Below are 21,525 nucleotides of genomic sequence, written 5' to 3'. Positions count from 1 at the left end.
GAAAATGGCATATGGGGCTAGAAAGAAATAAAAAAAGAACTAAACAAGAACAAAAGAGATTTCAACAAAGGACAACTATAACCCAATGTGCTTTGCAAGTTAATCTTTTCATACTCATTTAACATACTTAATCATTCATCTGCATCTTTACTCAAAAATCTAAATGGCTGAGACCAAGTCTTTAGGGAAGTTTTTATTGTCTAAAACAGTTGGAATGCAGATACCACCAGAAACTGTCATGTACAATGCTTATAAAATAAAGCACTATTTCTGCTCATGTTAGGGGCTGAACCCATCCCAATTTGCAATTAGTAAGCTTTAACTATCTGTCCAAAATTTAATATCTCAAATTTTAAAACACTATAGACCTGGATTATCTGTTTATTCAAAAAAAGGCTCAAATGGTAGAAGTGTTGAACGGTTCTTGAATAACAAACAGATGACTAGGTTAGAACTGATTATTCCAAATATACAATATGGCTTAAGGCTACAGGCTTGCTCAGGGACTTTTGATGCAAGTGTTGGAACAAATGAAAATGGTACACTTTCAGTAGAGTTTTTTTGATTCATTTATAACCAGACAGAATGAACTAGTATGAACAAGAACTAATATGAATTTTATAGTGTTTTTATTTCAAATCTTAGTTAAGTAGATTAAAAAAAAAATCATAAAAACCCCCCTACTGTACCTTTCCTTTTACGCTCTGGATAGGATCCACCACTACAGCTACAGCTCTTTCCGATAGAGCTTCAAAGCTCTGCTGAGTATTGATATCCACACCAGACAGCCAACAGCCAAAGCCAGGATGACTATGATACCAACCAACAACCATCTCAGGCCTGAAACGAAGAGGGCATTTAGAAATTCCTAGCAATAAAAACGTATGATATGAAACAAAACATTGAAGTAACAGGGTATCAATTAGGATGAGAAAAGAGACACACAGGTGTGAAAAAAGCACCATTAGAAACATTTAAATTACTCACCATAGTATGGTGAAAACATGGAAATGAATAAGTGCGACAAAGGAGTGTTATCATTAAGGGATGCACATTAGCAGTGGTAGATCAAGCTTTCAGTTTTTCACCCTGTTACCACACCTTCCCTGAACCAGTTTTTACCCTTTCAGCTCAAGTAAATATCTATTCTTTAACTCCTTGGAGTCAAGAGTTGAATTTTCACGGCAGAAAGTCCATTTCAGACATGGACGATGGGAACAAACGGCGGGAAAGGATTAAATATCAATTAAACCAGCAGTAGAACTAGGAACTCAGTCAAAAAGCAATTTGCACTGTTCTGCTCAGCTGCTGAGCCTTTTGCTAACATTAATTTTGAAGTTTTTTCCACAGTAAAAGAATTTGAGCAAGCAGATGACAACTGTTGAGAGGTACAGAGTGAAATAAAAATTTGTTTAAACATGAAGATGCTTTTTATCAAAATGTTTTTCCCTTTCTTTTATATATACACTAAATATAACCCTAGGCCTGTAAATAAAGCTAAAATACCCATAGTGATAATGCTTTCCTATTTTATAAAGTACAAACATTAGTTCCTTTAAATTGAGTTATTTTCTAGCAACTCCATATACTAACTAGAGGGGCATTCAAACCAAAGCTTACTATTATGATAATAATAGACGGAAATTTAGGATACTCATCTGGATGTGAAGTCTATCTCTTGTAAACCATGAGGAGAAGTGGGTTGCATAACATGTGATAGTCATCATAATACTGGGTCAATTATTACTGATTAACATTAATGAACACCCCACAGATCACAGGTCTTGCAGGTAGTATATGGAATGTGCAGCCAAAACCCACGCAGTACACCACTTAAACTTTTCGATGTTGCTTTGAAACAGTTACCTTCCTGTCTGCTTTAGCATATCCAACATTTTGGCTTGAAATACAGGATCAACTGCTTCTACACTGACACCCTGATTTTGGAAGAGACACAGCATTAGTGTATTTACATATAAAGTAATTTAAAAGATAAACATGCATGCAAACATTCTTCTTGCTCTGACATAAAATGATCTAATAGCTTCACTAATAAAGAGACATTACTCTTTACAGTTTTATTCAAGTTTGTCTACTTTAATTTTTTTGGAAATTGTCTAATTTTTAAACAAATCAGAATTCTAATAGAGCATTATTTAAATATAAGAACAAATCTATTCCTATAGTTCCTTGAAAAAATGCTAAGTTTTCTGTTTAGAAGGGTGTTTTGGGTGAGCACCACCACCAACCATGCAAAAACCAAAAAAAAAAAAAAAACAAAACCATTCACCCGTCCTCCTCTCCATTTCTTGTTTGTGCACACTCCTTCCTGCTGCTTACTGCCAGCCCAGTTTCAGCTCTGTTGCCACTGTTAAGGGTATATACCCTCTTGCAGAGCCTGGCAAAGGGCATACACCATCAACAAAGGCAGTGAACTCACTATGTACAACATGCTAGCAAATGCATAAAATAAACTGAGAAAGAATTCTCTAATATTTCAATTATATGTAATCTTGATGGTAATTAAGGAAACTGCCTCTTTAATTAAGACCAATATTTCATTTGAGCTACACACAGCGCCACTATAAATTCCAATTCCAGCTCCCAGTTCATTGCCCTCTTTTAATAAAATTCAATTTCTTAAGCTCAAGTAAAACCAATCATGTTTCCACACTAAGGAAATATCATCTAACAGTCATGCCACTAGAGTACAAATTCTGCCCCAGAGAAGCGATTCAAATTCACAGTTTCAGCCGTGCCACTAAAGTTAAGGGCATGGCATCATTTCCATCAAACTCTTACTTTCCAGAGTTTGCAACTTGGCCTTAATACTTCCATCAGTACTGCAACTGGATATACAAGGTCTTGAAGTCACCAGTTTACAAACTTTAAACACTGTGGTACTATACTTATGGACAGCATAATGGCCTTAGTTAAGGACTTAGTGTGAGCCATAGCTTAAACCCCTAACCAAGTTCAACTTAAACATTATCTTAACAGACTTTAGACATTTAATATGGGCATAATCCAGACATGGATATCATTAGTAGTTTCTCATACCTTATGTGTGTTGGGGTGAGAGGAAAGAAAATCATAACATGATGTACAATTATTTAATGTGAGAGAAAACATTTACTTTAGTTCCTACTGAAAAGTACTCACGGTTCCTGATTGTGGCATAGCAAACACATCAATCACTCTGACGGTATAATCATCAACAAATTCTCCAAGCATCAGACCCATAACTTCCATAGGAACACCAGCACGACCATGTTTCAACATCTAAAAGTGAGACCAAAGTTACGACATACTATGGTATGATTTACAAGAGATTCAGGGTTTGATTTGGGATAGTTCCGCCTCTACCAAAGTGCCACTGTTCTTATTTTTATTTTACTCATTAGTTAACAGCGTGTTGTGTGTTCTGAAAATATAAAGCATTGGAATAGGGCTAAGAATAATACAAGCAATAAAGATTCATGGCAAGAAAATAACTGGAACATTTACAGTAAGATTCTCTGACTAGATTTAAACAATCTGGTCAAAACCCAAGTTGTCAACACTACAAGTCTATATACTTTTTTCATTTTATGTAAACTGGACAAATAATGCTTTGTATCTTAAGTGCTATATACAGTAAAGAGTGTAGAATACTTACTTTCAGCAGTGCAAGGGAAGAGATATAAACCTGTTCTGCCGTATCCACCGCAGGAGCATCTGTAGGTGGCCCCTACAAAACAGAATAAATTATTAACTATTTACTCCACATTTATTGCATCATTTTCCAATTATTTTTATTTTATTTTGCACAAAATTATAAGACTAAGAACAATGTGCATCTGACTGTGCTTTTATATACAGTAAATCCACTGGTTGCAGTGTTTACAACAAAAACATAACAGCACTTTTTTTTACACTAACCTTTTTTGCAACTTAGTGGAAGTTACCTATGATATCTAGTTAAATTTAAAAATCAATCTAGATATCTAGCCAGAAATCAAATCAAATAAACTGGTAAATATTGTGCTGGGTGCAAACCTGTTACAAAACATACGGGATCAGTGATGAGTTTCCATTAGTCAGAGTTAAATCTTTCAGCAATGCTAACCTTCCTCAGCTGTAAAATATCTCCAATTCACCAATTAACTATGTGTTTCTTACAGTGGTGTGAATGTAAATGCTGCTGGGCTAGCATGATTAACTGGCACCAACACAAACAGCAGTTTCCCTTTGCTTCATCTGTTTTCAGTTAAAGAAGACTTGCAGATAAAGGCAACGGGAGCACTTTTCAGATACATTGGTACAGTGAGCATAAAATGGACCTCCAATCCCTAGGTGGAAAAGCTGTGAACAAAACACTTTGCTCTTTGCTTTATGAGTTGTTATTCAAAAATTAGCACAATTGTCCCAGGTGTGAATGATTGGTTGAGGAAGGTATTGTGTTACTGCTAAAATGGAAAAAAGTAGAGCAGGCTATTTGAAGGTAAAACTATGCTGTTCTTGGGAAATGAGGGTCAAGATGACCTTCTCTAGACAACCACATCTTATTTTATCCCTTTACCGCCCAAGTCATAGTACTTCATTAGTCAAGTGTGTTTGTATTATAGTCTTCATAAAAGGAGACAACAGGGCACATTTGCTCTTAGTAATGCTGCGTAAATGTGAAATAACTAGAAAAAATTCCAGTGAGAAAAAAAAAGACCAGTCCATGATGAGTGAAGGGAAAAGAATTATATGAGAATGTATGTTATAATTTTGGAAGGCACTCCAATGCCACAGTGATGAACGCTGTTTAAGACTAGATTTAGACAACTTCATTAAATAACTTCTCGCTTGTAATGAAACAGTAAAATTGGAACAACATGCTCCCAACACAGATCCAAGTGAGACCTATTGACCAATCTTATGGGCCATAAAATCTATAGATAAAGTCAAGAGTTAAAACTACTAGTAAATTCAGTTTGTATAAAAAACATTTACCTATTGTATCTACTTTCATTTGTGTATGTACACCTCTCTCTTTCTCTCTCACACACACACACACACACACACACACACACACACACACACACCCGCCCCCCACCACCCGGGCATGGTATAAGGTAGTTATACAACATGAAGGATTTTTTCTGTGGAACATTTTAATAATAATAAATCCAGGTGACTTCCTCCACTACAAATTAAATTTTCTCCTCTTTACTTCCCCCATCTTTCTGTTCAGCTAGCAGTAGTCCTATACTCCTTGACTCCTGCATCCACAATTCTATATACCTATTTGCCACCTTTGACTCTTTACTCTAGTTTCCAACCTTCTAGTAATGGACTGCCCTCTATCATCTTGACAGTGGATGAATGCACTTGGATGTCTCTGGATGATGTTGCTGTGATAGAATGGCTACATCACTTACCCAACATCTAACTCACTGTGCGGTGCCATCAGAAGCCATACACCAGAAGAAGTCTCCTTCCTAAAACTCTCAACCCTCCCTCGACTTCTAGCCTGTTACAGGCCATAGTCAACAGTGTCATTCTTGAAATTTTGTCCTCCATCTTTCACAACTCCACCCTCCCCTCTATTTTTGCTTGTTACCTCTTTGGCCATTCCATCATCTTTCAGTGGGTTTTCCCAAGGTCACCCAGTGAATCTTTAGTCTAAAAATTATAGTTGAAATTATGTGAATAGGTGATCTCACTTACAGAGAGGGGTGCTGAGGGACAAAAGGAGTTGACTAATACAGGACCTTGTGGGGACCCCCCAATAGAAAGTGAGGGAGTAGGTATTGTTGGAATTAGTGGGATGAATTTGAGAAAGGGAAAATATAGCTTGAATAAGTCTTTTGCAGTATGATTTATTAGGCTGTGGAATAATAAATATCTAGAACGAGCAGTAGGACTGAGTGGACTTGTAGACTCTAAAGTTTTACATTACCTGCATTCAAAAATAAAACAGTTTTTTGTACATAATTCTATATTTGTAAGTTCAACTTTCATGATAAAGAGATTGCTTTGCAGTACTTGTATTAGGTGAATTGAAAAATACTATTTCTTTTGTTTCTTACTGTGCAAATATTTGTAATAAAAAGAAATATAAAGTGAGCACTGTATACTTTGTATTCTGTGTTGTAATTGAAATCAATATATTTGAAAATGTAGAAAACATCCCAAAATATTTAAATAAATGTTATTTTATTAACAGTGTGATTAACTGCATGATCACAATTAATTTTTAATTGCACAATTAATCACAATTAATTTTTAATTGCTTGACAGCCCCACTTTAAAGTCAATAGGACTTCAGCATGTGCTTAACTTTAAACATATGCTTAAGTGTTGCCCTGAGTATGGATGTTTCCTTGAATTAGGGACACAACAAGAAAAATCATTCTGCCAGCCCCTTATCCATTTTCGCTGTTCTTCCCATTTTCCCTGTTCTTTAGACTAATCGTTTCTCCAATTAGTCTAACCTTTCGGAAAGGAGTTGGCCAGAAATGAGCACAAGATTCCAAGTGTAGTCTCACCAGAACCAAATAGTGAGGGATTTTTACATCCTTGCTCTGTAATGTGAATCCTCTCTGTAAATAGCCCAAATCTGTATTGGCCTTTTTGCTAATATATTTCATTGCAAACTCGTGTCTAATTAGGTTCCCACCATCCTTAAATGTTATTCAGCATTATTGCTATTTTCCAGTTATCTGTGTTTCTACTTTATTTGGCAAAAGGTGTTTTACCTTGCATTTTCCCTAGAACGAATCTCATGTTACTTTCTAATCATGTTTCTAATCAGCGCTGGTCCCTTTGCACTATTTCTTTGTCCTCACTGGTGTTCAGAGCTCCCCCAATTGTATTATCATTTGTGAATTTCGTTAATATGGTGTTTACTCTCTTCTAAATCATTAAAAAGATGTTAAATAACACTGGACCTAATACTGATCCCTATGATACCCTTCATGAAAAATTGCTATGTATTACTTACTACATGTGGTTCTTTAACCAATTGACAGTGTTTTGATTCAAGTGATTCACATTAATTTGGGGAGCAGGAATTAGTGATAAAGAGTATCAAATACTTTATTAAAGCACAAATATGTAACGTCTACTTTTATTTCATCCACTAATCTTATAATTCTATCAGTTTATCTGGCATAATGTATTCTTAAGTCATGCTGCTTTTGCACAGAGGTTTTTTGTTTTTTAAAATTGCTACGTACTCAACTACTGCATTAATAAGGGAAAGGCTTATGACATGGTAACTGCAAGGAATACTTTTAAAAAAAATTGGAATAAACTAATGAGGTACCAATCCTCTGGAACAAGTAACTCTTCAGTTCACTGACTACTGAAAAATAGCCTTTATGGTTTAAAAGGCTGGTTTGCGAATTCTCTTAATGTTTCCATATGTTGAAAATTAAGTCAATTCGGAAGCCAGAGTATGATTCACAAGTGGTTACCATTCTAGCCTATGCACTGGAATAGTGGTCACAAGTCCATTCCATCTGGTGTCTGTGTGAACAGTACAGATTCCAAGGGACCCTCCTCTGGCCCATTCCCACTGCAGCCTTCCAGGGGCCTGTGTACCCCTTCTGTGAGCTCCAAGAAGAGACTGAGAGCCTTACATGACCCTTCATACCAGATGCAAATGTCACCCTTAGTAAATTTAACTGCCTGCCAGCTTGAGTGAAGGGGCACTGTATTGATGAAACTTACTACTAAATTAAATGGTGCATGAAACCTGAACTTTTAGATATTTACATCTTCAATACACCTTGATTATATAAGCAGATAATCAGCAAAAGAAAAATGTGCTTTTGCTCCTTTTTGATGTTTAGAGATAGCCAGAAGAGTCCCCTCCAACACCCTAAAAATTCTTTATTGTATTTCACATGAGAAATAGGAAATATTTCCTTCCCTTATTCCTACTGGATAATTTCTTGGGAAAACAGGAGAGTGAATGGGGATTATAATATCACAGGAGACGAATCTGAGAAATTCCTTCATTTGTTCTCTTATAAATAAGGACAATACAATAACTATAAAAAGTCAAAGGAAAACTGTTTTAAAAAATCCTTAGCAACCAATATATACGGCAAGCACAAAGCATTCAGCAACATTAAAATCAATCCCTGGGGGGGAAAAAGGGAATAGATGCTGCTACCTCTAAACTGAATCAGTGAATTGACCTGCCCTCTAGCCAATCATCTCATCCATAATCATAACCAGTCTTTTTAATTTATTTATTTGTAATAAAAACTACCACTTAAAAAAATCAGGATTACTGGTAAACTTGCATCATGAACAAGCATTTGTTGTGTCTCTTATTTAAGTGAAGCAAAATTAAGTTTTCAATAAGTGTTCTAAGGAGTAAGAATCCATGAACAGAATGTGAGGATAAACTAAATGAGGGGTTATTTTTCTTTCACATGCTTAAAATATGATCCAGTATAAGAAGCTGTGACTTTTACTTGGCCAGCCCTTGTTGATTAAGTGTTACATAAGGCATTTGCCATTATAACAGCAAGAAAACTAATGCCTCAAAGTGTTATCTATTCAGGCCTTTTAGCAAATTTGTTAACACTTTTAGGTATATTACTCCACCTTTCTCTTAGTGTGAACTGGTATCAATTTAGCCAATTTTATTATGTTATTAAAATACCTGCTGATTAAATGTGAACTAAAGTGTCACTTTCGAGCACTGCCTGTCACTTGTACTATTTGTTTTACATTTATTTAAAATATGTATATAAAAGTGGACTTGAGATAGATAGCAACTGTGAAAGAAATATTTCAGACATTTTCTATTGTTTAATTTTATGTCAATACTGCTCTATTGTCACAATAATTGTATAAAAGATGGATTTTAAAATGTGTCTCATTTCAACAAAGAAGGGATTTCAACAAAGAAGCCCCATTTGACCAAATGGGAACAGTCGCAAAAAGATGCAATGAGCTAAGATCATGATATACGATATATTTCTTTGTGGTGATATCCAACAACAATGAATTCTTACATAAAATATAATATCTGATGTATCCAACATCTCAATTTTTTACAACTGGCACCATTTAAAATACAAAAAAAAAAAAAAAAAAAAGACAAGACAAACATAAGCAAACACACAAATATACAAAGCTATAGTGTTTATTTTTTAAACCAGCAAGGTAAGAAAACCTTTTAATACTTTAATTTTGTGAGTATTAAACAACTAGTGTGAAAAACAAGCCGCATGTAAACTATTTCTACTGCCTCTGCTTCAATGACTAGCTGAGGACACCTGTTATAGGAGGTGTTAATTGGCAATAGGAGTACAAGTCAGAAGCATGTTCCCCATCGTCCTAACCCAGCAAGGCTAGGTCATTAAAGTGGAAATGAATTCTTTCATGCTGACTTAACCCTTTGAGTACATAATTTCAGCTGTTACACCTAAAGACAATTGAGGGAGATTAATTTAAAACTTGTGTTACTTCTGAATGTGGAAAAAATCATTTCCACCACTTGCTCCAAAATAAATCCTCTGGACAAAAGTCACTGCGCACATTATATAGGAGGGAAAAGTCACCAGGACACAAATGCAACACCTACTACTGTGGAGTAAGAATTATTTTGCTTTACATATTGAAGAGACTCTTGAAAGAGTAGTCATTTTAAATGACTCGGAACTATTATATTTTTTAAACGTAAATCAAACAGACTAAGATTCATAAACAGCGAGTAAAATGTAACACTTTGTAGACGGTTACTTGACAAAAGTGCATAGGAATAGGACAATCTACAGAGAGAGGTGCTAGTGATAGTACAAAAGCTACATAAAATTGATTTGTTGGACTTCATACACTCCTTTTAGGTCTGCTAATGTACACTGTATACTCTGATGACCAACTGACAAAAAAATCTAAGACTCCTTTCATGGTGTGATCTCATTTACACAGTAATTCCTAGAATTAAAATATAAATCCAAGAAAAATAAAAATGGAGCTTGAACCCAGGGGTACAATTTTTGCTGTGAAATAATCAGAATATTTACTACATATGAAAAGATAACAGAATATACTTGAATTAAATACAGATGTTTTATTCAGTCCCCATGATAAAGGGTAAAGTTTCTTCAGATTTCAACAGTTCTCTTCATTTAATGCACCAGAACAAAAAAAACATACTGCAGACTCTGCAGTATAGCAAATTAATAGGTCTCTAACACCAGGGAAGTCACAGAATGATGACTTCTAGGCTGAACAACAAATCAGGAAACACCAGAGGAATTTACAGAGGGAAAACAAATTTTAGAAATAAAATTAAAATTTTCATGCGGAATCACCCGCACAGTCTGCATAGTGGGCATTCAGCATATTTTATTTAGCTTTCTAGTTTCTTGCAAATACTTCTTAATCTACCAGACAACTTCTGCAAGTAAGCATTATGCCTACAACTGTTTGCAAGTTTAGGTCCATATTTGTATCAAACAAGCAAACAAACACGCTACAGCTATAAAATAGCTTCAATTTCTACAAGCACTATATATTTATAAACAAACCATGGTCTCTCTAGTTGATTCACATACTATCAGAAAGAGAAAATTTTAGAAATGTTTGCAGTTAGTCATTTATCATATATTGATCCTCCAACTGGAGCACTGATCTTGGGCTAACATCAAGGCCTCTGCTGGTGTTTTAAAGCATGTACTGTGATGAACCCAAAACTAGCTGGGATAAGATAAAGCTGCACAAGAAAATCCAATGTCTCTCAGTATATTTGCCAATTCCCCATCTCCTCCGCAAAAAGATAAACTCAATAATTCAGGTACACCCCTAGAGCAAAACTAAGGTAACTCAAATTAATAGGAACTCTAGCTGTATTAGGAATAAAAAGGGTGTCTCACACCATCAGTCTTGCATATAAGGACTGTGGAATGGGAAACATAACATTATTTCAGGAAGCTTTGGCAGGCTTCAAAACAACACAAGCGGTTAAACTGGCCTGCGACAGTAACTCAAACTCATAGAAGCTTTGGGTCTAAAACTGAAGCTTTAAGAATATTAAGTAATTTTTCCAAGTGTGCAGTCTCTCTCTCTTACAGGGTAACTGCACAACCAGAGTCAAGTCAGACTTTTTCCATAACAGAAGTATAAAAAGCTTAAAATGATCAACAAAGAAAAAACATGCAAATTATTTGGTATCAGGTGCTAGCTGATCGATCCAAAATTTTTAATTTTGACTAGTTCGCACAAAAATTCTTCTTTGTCTCTGCTAATAATATCTGCTAAATGAGAGAGTTTTAAGGAATTGGTTGAGCTACCCATTCAGAAAGGCCTGTGTACAGATTCTACTTCCTATAAACCTTAAGAACTCAATTATGTTTTGTTGTTCTTTTGAAAAATTTTTCTTCTTTTGAATAGATGTTAAAATTTTATCTTAAAAAAAATAGTGTTCATATTTCCTAAAGCTGCTAGACAGACAAGATCTAGAAGACTGAAGTTCAAGCTCCTGAAAAATTATTTGACTCAGGTGCTTTTTATTCTTCATCGCAGTTTAAATTACTGCCTCATGCCCTTCTCACTATGGTCTAAACACTAGGGGATCCAAGGGTCCAATCAGATCAAGCAATGCCTTTGTGCCTATGTGATCAAAGTTAAGCTTGAAATTTGATCTCAGTACAATTTATTTTAAAGATGACCAGCCAAAATCCTAATTAGCCTGTTTTATTAAAAACATCTTATTTCCATCATTAAAAATATATCTATACTGCAGAATTAGTTATACATATGTATTACTTTAAAGGCGTCTATAATCCTTAAAATGTCTTTTAGAATGTTGTTAACAAATGTATTCAAATAAAGTGTCCACCTGAATGTAGGTATTTCCAGTTTTCTTGTTTTGTTCAAATCAAAAACTCAAGTAGTTATTAAAACCGTGTAAGGAACGTAATGCCAGACAACAGTACTTGCAGTCAATACTGCCTCCTACTCATTTTCAAAAATGTAAAGCAAATTTTCAGGATATAATAAAACTTCATTAAGATGGAAATAAGGTTGTAAATATCAGAGGAGAGTGAAGGTGGAAAGAACCCCTGAAAATGCTGTAATTCTCACACAGAAAAACAAGATCATACTCCTCACCGAAAAATGCTAAAAAGCCTGGAAATTTCAGAGTTAAAGTTCTGCTTAAGGAAAATACAAACAAACAATCTAACAACTGTTAGAAATTCATTTTGCAAAGTTCCAGTATTCCTGCCTTCAAGATTCCACGCTCAGTGCCCAAAGGGATTTTGGATTTATTTCTTGGCTAGAGACCACATTCTCAGTGGGTATGGGGAAGAGAGAGCCTCAAGACAGATAATGGAATTTAGGGTGTATAAACTTATACCCATGCAAAATTTCAGTAGGTAAACCCAGGTTCTCTTCTACTCTATCTGGACATCACACCTTAATTAGGGGAATCTAGTGCTCTGCAGGTATTAATATTGGGTACCAAAATCATATTCTGTGCAGTGACACATTTAAAGGGATTTAAAACAAAATACAGCATTCCTATTCCAAAGAGTTTACAGTATGAAAGAACAGGATGCACTTGGAGACTCTGCAAGAATAGCTAGTAATTTTTTTTTCTGTTTTTATTTTATTTGTTATGACTGAATGCATTGTGGAAGAAGTGCATCTTCAGGAAGAATTTGAATGAAAAGATACTTCAGGCAGGACATCAAAAAACAAAATAAGTGCACCACATCTCATTGCAACTCCCAACCAAAAGAAATTTGTCAGTAGGTATTTGAGGAATGTATAGCAAGAAAGAAGTAGGACTGGATAACATTAAGATGACTGTTTCCTCAAGCACTTCTGACATGTCCCAACCACCTCTGCTGGCATATCTGGAGAGAGAGTAACTCAATAGTGCTAAAACCAATGTTAATCATTAAATAAGGTTATTTAATCCAACCTGTGGATGCAAAGTAGTATGGGAAGCTGCAATTACATGACTATTCCAGGCTCACCTCGTAGAAGCTGGATCAGGTATATACAACCTGGATATTTATTCTTGTTTTGAAGTCTTCAAAGCATAGAAAACTAATTTAAAGCAATGTGATGGTTGCATATTTGGCAGTACTTCCTGCAATGAGTTAATACTAATGTTTTCAAAGCAACTGGTTTTAAGGGGTGGAAAAAATTAAGTCCTATTCTCCTTGAGTGGAATAATCTGTTAAAATTGGGAATCTGGGGACATGGGTTTCAATGATGGTTCTGCAACAGATAAGTCACGTAAGTTATGCACCTTGGTTTCCTCATCTTTAATATAGGTATAAAGGATATTGAGAGAAATAATGTTTGTAAGATACTTGTTTGCTTTTTTCATCAAAGGTTTATAAGTACTAATGAATTAGTAATAAATAGATCTCTTGAACTAGAGGTACAACCCACCCTACTCACTGAAGCAGTGGATGTGATGTTCCCTAGCAGGAGTGTCCAAAGCCCCACCTTGGGGAAAAAATTGGAAGGCCACAGAGTAGCACAACCCTTGCCATGAGAAGCATACAGGCCCAGGGAGACAGGGGTGGAAAAAAGATGAAGCTGCTTAAGTGCCTGTGGATACCAAATCTGAGCAGATGGACATTAATCTAAATAGGCAGTGGTGCTCAGTAAAGTTGCAGACTTCCTTCCATTTAACTGAAATGTGTTGTATCCCCAAAGTGTGCTATGAACCAACAAAACTTCCTACAAGGTGTTCCATTACATATGCATAAATATCCATTAGCATGCAGAAAGGACAAAGCCAATATGCCATTTACTAAGAGATACAGGAATATCTAAATCAGTTGCTCTAATTAGTATAAAGGAAACTTGCATTTAATTTGGAAATTGGAAGGAATCTACATTGAACCTCACCCACCTGTGCCTGCCAGATCAGGAACCCTCATTCTGAAGCTCATGAAAGAAACTAGTAACATTGTGTTTAATCCTTGCACTGATTACATGAGCAGATTATTCAGAATTTTAGATCAGTGGCAGGTCTCCCAAATTCCCCTGGTGCCACAGATTTCATAAATGGGATCACTGTGTTCTTAAAAAAAAAAAAAAAAATAATAATATAAGGAAAAAAGGTTCCACAGCATCAAACAGTGCAATGCATGAAACCTCATAATCAAAGTGACAGTTTTCAAGTGCCATTTACAATGCCCTAATCTGGAAACATCCCAGCTAACCCATCTGATCAACAATTTCACAGATGGAAGCACTTGATGGCTAATTGGCAAGTCCATTATTCAAATAAACTAGCTATCTGCACTTCTATTTTCTTTATTTCAAGTCAAGGTGCAAACACTTTGCATAAGACACAGGTCACCCCCCCAAAAATTGGATTACTCTCTACCCTCCATCAAGTGGGTTACTTTAAAGCATCCAGCTAGTATAACGATTGTTTCGTTTACAACAGTGAAGCACTTACACCCATGAAAAAATTAATGAACAGTCAAATAAAACTAAAGTTTTTAAAAATACATTAAAAATTGGTTAAGAACAATAAGGTATATTTTTAAAATAATCTCATTGCTCTCTACATCAGAGCTTTGTTAAGTGTAGCACATATATACAACAAGAAACGTACGTCTTTCTAATGTGTTACTGATCACATTTGGGTGGAGAAAATAACTGGATAAGATGTGTCAGCATGGGTAAAAAACAGCTGTCTGTTACCATTTTGAAAGCCTCACAGGGAGGACAACACCAACAAAAGCTCTTACTAAATTCATCTTGTGTACTCTCTGGGACAACAGGAAGAATAGTGAAGATAGTAATCAATGGGACTATCTAAAACATGCATATGCAGAATTGACTTCACTACACATCCTGTGGCATGGAGGACAATGACTAGTAAAGATGGGTGTAATGGATTCAACTAATATTCCAGAAAATTGTGTGCAAAATGAAAAGGGGTGTTCTTCCAAATCCCGGTGACACGGATTCTCTTGCTGCCCCAATAAAATCTAAAGCTTGAGCTGCACTCCCTAATTTGTCTTTTGCACACAAACTAGGCAGAACAGGGAAATGGGATACCAATCAGCTGTGCTGCAGGCACAGCTCTCCAACACTACAGGAGGTGTGGGGGGGAGAATAAGCATAGATGGAAGGAAAGGAAAACAATGACAAGAGAGGTAGGAGAACAAGATGTTAATAAAAAGTCTGTCCTAATATTTTTATTATTCATTAATCTTTCCACCTCCTGAACACAGGAGTAGACTCCACAAAGGTGGCTTTGCTTCTTGTTGGGTCCGATACCACTTTTTTGATTGAAATCATGCTTCCAAAAAGGATTCATGCCATATATTAGCTTTACACAACTTATAGATTCTTTTACCATATCTAAAGTTAGGAATGTCTTCAAATTCTAAATAATCTCCTTGGTATTCAAACTAACTGTCATTGACCTGAACTAAATTCTTCAGGGTGGTTCTTTTGCCCTCACAGGCAAATGATGGGAAAAGTGAGATTTAAATACACAAGATGATTCCTGTAAATCAATTCCTTGGTCTCATTTTTGGTCTCAATTCATTATTAACGGATACAGAGAAATACTTATTCCAGATCTCCTGTTTGCACAAAGACCCAATACTGGTAAGATTAGTTAATTGTAGTAATTTGTATTATGTAGTACCCAAAGGCCCAACCAGGACTGAGACCCCAATGTGCTGGGTGCTGTACAAACACAAAAGAGACAATCACTGCCATGAACAATTTACAATCTAAAATCATGCACACACAGCAGAGTCTGGAGATACGACATACAAGCACTACATTGAAGAATAGGCAGTTTTGTTAATTACATGTACCACAGTTTGTTTTAAATGAGGGTAGAGAGGAAAGGAGTAGGAAGAGTCACAGCTAGTTACCTGCCTACCCATGATCAGCAGAGGTGATTCTTAAGGAGAAATCTGACAAAGTATTCATTTCATCAGGGAGTTCTTCCCCTGCAAAAGGTGCAATGTGGAAGAGAGCCCAGAGATGTTTGAAGCAGAAGCTGACTAGGGAATGTAGGCAGCATGATGGCAGGGGTTGACACTGCAACATGTTACTAGATAAGTGAGGTACTGGAGGTAGAGATAGTTTCTAGGAGGGAAAAGAGGAGGGGGACAGACAAAACCTTGAGGGATACCCACAGAAAAGGAAAGAGGGGAAAAGAACTGCCCTCCAGATTAGACACACAGAGCTACCAATGAGGTCAGAGGAGAACCATAAGGGACAGAAAGACAATGGAGAACAAAATTTCAAAAAGTAGGTATCAAAAAAACACCAAAAGGTCAAGGATAGTGGAGTACAGATTGTGAGATTGGGCCAGAAAAAGAGGTCATTAGAGACTTTAATGAAAGCAGTTTCAGTGGAATATGAAGGCAGACGCCAGACTAGAAAGCATCAAGAATGGAATTGGAGGAAAGGAGCTCTAAACAGCAGTTGTAAACAGCATGTTCAATGAGATACTGAATGACAGTAGAAGTGGAAGGTAGGGTTAAGAGTTTTGTACTTGGTCTCCCCATCTTCAAAAAAAAGAAAAAAAAAAAAAAAACAGCACAACAACTTCTTATAATGATAAGGAAAGTAATCTCATGATGTGTGAGGTGAAGAAGTGAGAGAAATGGGATGAGCAGAGCAGCAAGAGAAATTAAAAGATGAGAGGAGATGGAGGTTATTTGATCATGAAGGGCTGGAGTTGGACAACAAGCAACAAGTCTCATTGTCAGTGATGTTGGGGAGGAGGGAGGTAATGATTTTTCTTTGAAGAAACCAGTAAGATCCTACATGGAAAGGGAGGAGAAAACAGAGAGGGGAAGAGCTTGAGGAGAAAGTCAAAAGGTGGTAGAAGCAGCAACTGGAATTGAGCATAGGAAGTAGGGCTGTTTGGCTAAGAAGATGACAAAGTTAAAAGGAGGAAAGAGTGAACTTATAATTTTGACTCAGCATGGCCATGAGACTTTGACCAGAATTGCTCAGCAGCAGGAGAACAAGAGTATAAAAACAGATATTGAGGGTTCGAGGGAACGACCTTGTGATGTGAGAAGGTATCAAAAAAGAGTGGAGTAGAAGAAATAGAAATAGAAAGACTAGAGGAAAGGGCTGAGAGCAGAACAGCATACGTGGATGTTGATGGATTGAAGGTTATGGAAGGAATAGGTGGCAGGGCAGGGTAGAGGGGAGAAGTGGGCAATACTGAAGGAGATGAGGTAGTGTCAGAAAGAGGGAAATTTGTGATGGAGACTCCAAAGATGGAGCTGGTAAAGATTAACTGAGTGGCCATTTGTTGACTAAGAGTTGATCCACTGTTACATATCAATGGAAGTGGGCTATTGTCATAGACCAAGTCACCCATTTCAACTGCCAAACAATCAATCTCAAAGAATAGCTCAAGAAAGGAGTTACCCACAGCTATTTAATTCTGCCCTCAGAAAATGTATTAAGTTTGCTCTTCCTTATACAATTCTTCGCATACTCAGATTAGCAGAGGAACAAACTTGAGTAGTTGACCTGGATAGGCTTTTTTACTATGAGGTTTAACTTCTAAAGTAAAGCCAGCAAAAACCGAAGTCATTTGTAACAGAATGATTAGGTGGAGGAATGTACAATAGTTTCAAGACTAGTCCAGTTTAGGGGCATTACTGGCAGTGATATCACTAGTTCTGTAACAAGATTAAGTATTTCCAGGGAATACCTGTCTTTGTTCTCAGTTTAACAACCGTCTGATTCAGTCTGGAGTTTCTCTGCTACCAGCAAAAATATCCAAGATAAAAACTGATAACTGTCCATCTCCAATTCAAATTCAGGCATATGCCAATACATAAACTATAAGCATAAGTGACCTTCTTTTGCACATCTCTCCTACCGATTTAATCCACCAGAGAGCTGCAAAAGTAGCCATGACATTAGGCAGATCAAGCTGCAACCAGCAATAGCAGCAATGTAGTTCTCCTGAGATTCACAGATTTTTTTTTTAAATCCCCTCACTCAAGTTTCTTCAGGAGACATTTCCATGTTTAAATATGGATAGAAATTCTGCAGCCTGGTGCTGGAGCAGTTTGTAAGGCTTATTTTGAATATCATTTTATTGTCTCCTACATTTTATATTTGGCTTCAGATTAAAATTGGGAAATTCTAGAGAGTTAACTGTAAATCTGAAAAACAGCTTTGATGTGCATCAAGTTCAGAGAGGACTAAGAAGTGAAAGCTTGAGTGATTAGACTATGCATATGTTAGAAAAATGAAGAGTCATGAAGCAGACTGGCAGCACAGAGTAACAAGAGAAATCTCAAAATTGCTTAAGAAAGCGAAACTAAAAATAACTGAGTACTGCTTGAAGATGCACTACTAAAGGAGCGTGAAAAGAATTTTAGCTGAAAAAAAGAAAATTGAACAATAACATGCAAAAAAATTAAGGTGATCTGGCCACCCAGCTAGCGGATGTAATTCTACATGTTAGATGAAGCACATTGAGTGGAACTATTACTATGTTATTACATGTTGTACACCAGTGGTCCCCAAACTTTTCACATGGCGCCCCCTTTACCCCTGTTTGTGCACCCCTTCAGAGCTGGGGCCAAGAGCAAGGCTGCGGCTCTTGGGGGGAGGGGAGGTGTGGATAAGGGTAAGGGGGCTGAGGTTGGGGCCGCAGCTGCAGGGGTCCTGAGGCCGCAAGCGGGGCCAGGAGCCAAGACCGAGGGCAGAGTGCGACTGGGTGGCGTTCCCTCCCCACCCTGTGGGGACTACCCCTGGGCTCACCCCATAGTTTGGGGGACCACTGATGTATACTTTCCTGTTTAGAGGTGGACATTAGGAACACATTACAGAAAGCCAAAAAGCTGTGAATATGAAGGATTTGCAAATATCAAAGGAATTATAGCAATGAATCAGGGACTTCAAAACATATATGTTACTGTGAACATTGAGGAGCCAACTATGGTTGGGAATTACAGACTAAGTTAATGTTTGGAATATATTACAAAAGTCATTAAGGGGGAGCAAACCCAGGCCACCATGCTAAGCTGAGATTCCTGGGCTTGGCCTAGGGAAACTCTACTGGAAGAATTACTTCTCTTGTGACTCCATAGAGACAATGATGTAGCTCACAAAGCTTTACTTACGCCAGTCTTCTTCCCAAACAGTGTGGGTATCTGCATAGTAATAGTTCCACCAACATGTTCCAAATACATTCTCCTTAGACTTCAGGTGTCCTGTCCACCCTCCCATGGCAGACTAACTAGTTCCACTGCATCCAGGGTGCTAAACACCCAGGACAAAGCTGCCCTCACCTCTCTGAAGAAAAGGGACAGACATAAAAGAGAGATGCACATGCACCTACACAAACAACATTAAGGCCTCTGGGCAAATCAGCTGGAAAAACACAACAGGTGGTATCATCTGGTGAGAGAAAATGGAGGAGGCCACACATTAGTTGAAAAGTTTGTGATAGGAACTTGAAAGCTACCAGAGAGGCCCTTACTCCACAGCAGGAAGATTACTAAAGAAAGCAACAATACTGTGTTTAAGAACTACATATGTGTACGCAAAGGCTACTTACATGTGTGATTAATTCTTTTAGAAACAATTCAAATAGCCTCCACAAATCCATATGAGAACGCATCATCATGGTATCTCAGGTGTTATGAAATCTACTTATTCACTGCATCAAATGAATGGTATTTAAAGGTATTCTTATTGACTAAACCAAAGATGCAAAGTCAGTTTTTCTGAACAGTTTAATTTGCAATTTCTGTTTTATTCAATGTTTAATTTTGCAGATACATCTGCATTCAGTGGACTACATTGTTTAGACATCACATGAAATATTGAAACAATCCTTAATTTTTATACATGGCATGGTTGCAAATTCTGTAAATTTTGAACGTTCATACACAGTGTCAATGCAATTCACATCAAAATTCATGCATAGACTATACAGCAATGTTTTCTATATATTGACATTATTACAAAACTGAAGTCAGCTGTTTGCTGCTAAAAGGTTGGGTATTTTGGTAATTATAAAAATAAACTATGATTAATGTAAGAATAACATATTTACAAGTTGTATACTAACCTGCCCCAGCCCAGGCATGCCTCCTCCAAGTCGTAGAAGTCTGTCCATATTTCTAGAGAACAGAAACAAAGGAAAACGTTCCTAAGCTCTGAAGTATTTACTAAATTGCTATCTATATAATTCACCTTCAGTCACTCAGTATGTCAAAAATATTGGTGGTAATTACAACACAACATCAGACTTCCTGTTAATTAACACCACATATTAATTCAAGAAGCTGTCTTCCTCGCTAATTAACAGACCTTATTTTATTGCTTTGGTTTTGGGTTATCCCAATATCTAAAGATAAGCATTTTTGTCACACTTTCAAAACTTTATCATACAATAATGTTTAACTTACCTGGAAAGAGCACCTGCATGGGGGAAATGCCTGAAACATATTACAGGTACAACTGACTTTCCTTCAATTTTGTCCAGCGTGTATCAATAAAACTTAATTTAAAAAGTAAGGATTTTTTACATCCTCATTAGTAAGTTCTGTGCTAATTAACTTACAGCTTGTCAGTTATTGTAAAAACTGCATGTGAAAGACACTGAACAGATTATGGATCTCTGAATTAGCATCCAAAGCTTTTTTTAATGAACTCATTATACTTAAAGAAATACTGTAAAGTAAACATCAAATGCATTTAGTTTGAATACAAGGGGCAATACAGTCATTTCATGCATTTAAAATGTTGCATATAGAATACCTTAGAATGAGACTATTCCAGCAGCAAAACTTAACAGCTCTTTCCACTAGAGTACACCTCTACCTTGATAGAACGCTGTCCTCGGGAGCCAAAAAATCTTACCGCGTTATAGATGAAACCGCGTTATATTGAACTTGCTTTGATTCACCGGAGTGCGCGGCCCCGCCCCCCCAAAGCACTGCTTTACCGCGTTATATCCGAATTAGTGTTATATCGGGCAGCGTTCTATCGAGGGAGAGGTGTATTTGAAAAGTACTACTTCAATAACTGAACTTCCCCTCTTTTCTGATCTCTAGGACAATGAGATAAATCTTTGATGTAGTTTTATATGGCCTCAATTAACCATTAAACCATGCTACTGTTAAAGACTTGAGCTACGATTCATTTCGCTGATCAAATCATTTTCTTATTCAGAAATAACATACATATTTTTAGATATAATATATATACACAATTTCAATATAAGTGTACTGTCCCAGTTATAACAGTCAGGAATCTTTCGTGGCTTGCCTTTCCTTACAGTGCTTATTTGCAAGCACTAAGACCCAGTTGTGGGTAGGCATTGAATAACTAAGAAAAGCTCACTTTTCAACAAGTTCTAAGCCTTAAATTTTAACTTGAAACATGGTTTTCATTTTAGAGTTTTAAGACATAAATTATGAGTATTGACTGCTTTATCACACTTCCTTGGAAGTGAAAGAGATACAGTACAAGGCCAAAAACAGATTCCTTAACGCAAGACTATTGAGCAAACCCCATCTTGCACAACTTTGG

At 36.6% G+C, this 21,525-nt stretch overlaps 1 protein-coding gene across 1 annotated transcript in view; it reads right to left on the bottom strand.

Moving 5' to 3' along the window:
- PSMD14 (proteasome 26S subunit, non-ATPase 14) overlaps positions 1–21,525 on the bottom strand; it is a 61,521-nt gene that overhangs the window by 26,809 nt on the left and 13,187 nt on the right. The window contains exons 3-7 of the mRNA XM_034785752.1: positions 20,060–20,111; positions 3,659–3,730; positions 3,163–3,282; positions 1,867–1,937; positions 690–840 (exon numbers count right to left, since the gene is read on the bottom strand). Of these exons, the coding sequence (XP_034641643.1) occupies positions 690–840; positions 1,867–1,937; positions 3,163–3,282; positions 3,659–3,730; positions 20,060–20,107 (462 nt within the window). The 5' untranslated portion in view covers positions 20,108–20,111. The remainder of the gene's footprint in view (positions 1–689; positions 841–1,866; positions 1,938–3,162; positions 3,283–3,658; positions 3,731–20,059; positions 20,112–21,525) is intronic.

This window comes from Trachemys scripta, chromosome 11, assembly GCF_013100865.1.
Source record: "Trachemys scripta elegans isolate TJP31775 chromosome 11, CAS_Tse_1.0, whole genome shotgun sequence".
In the NCBI taxonomy this organism is placed as follows: Eukaryota; Metazoa; Chordata; order Testudines; family Emydidae; genus Trachemys; species Trachemys scripta.
The sequence above is the reverse complement of the archived record's forward strand: the minus strand, read 5'-3'. Positions and strand labels throughout refer to the sequence as shown.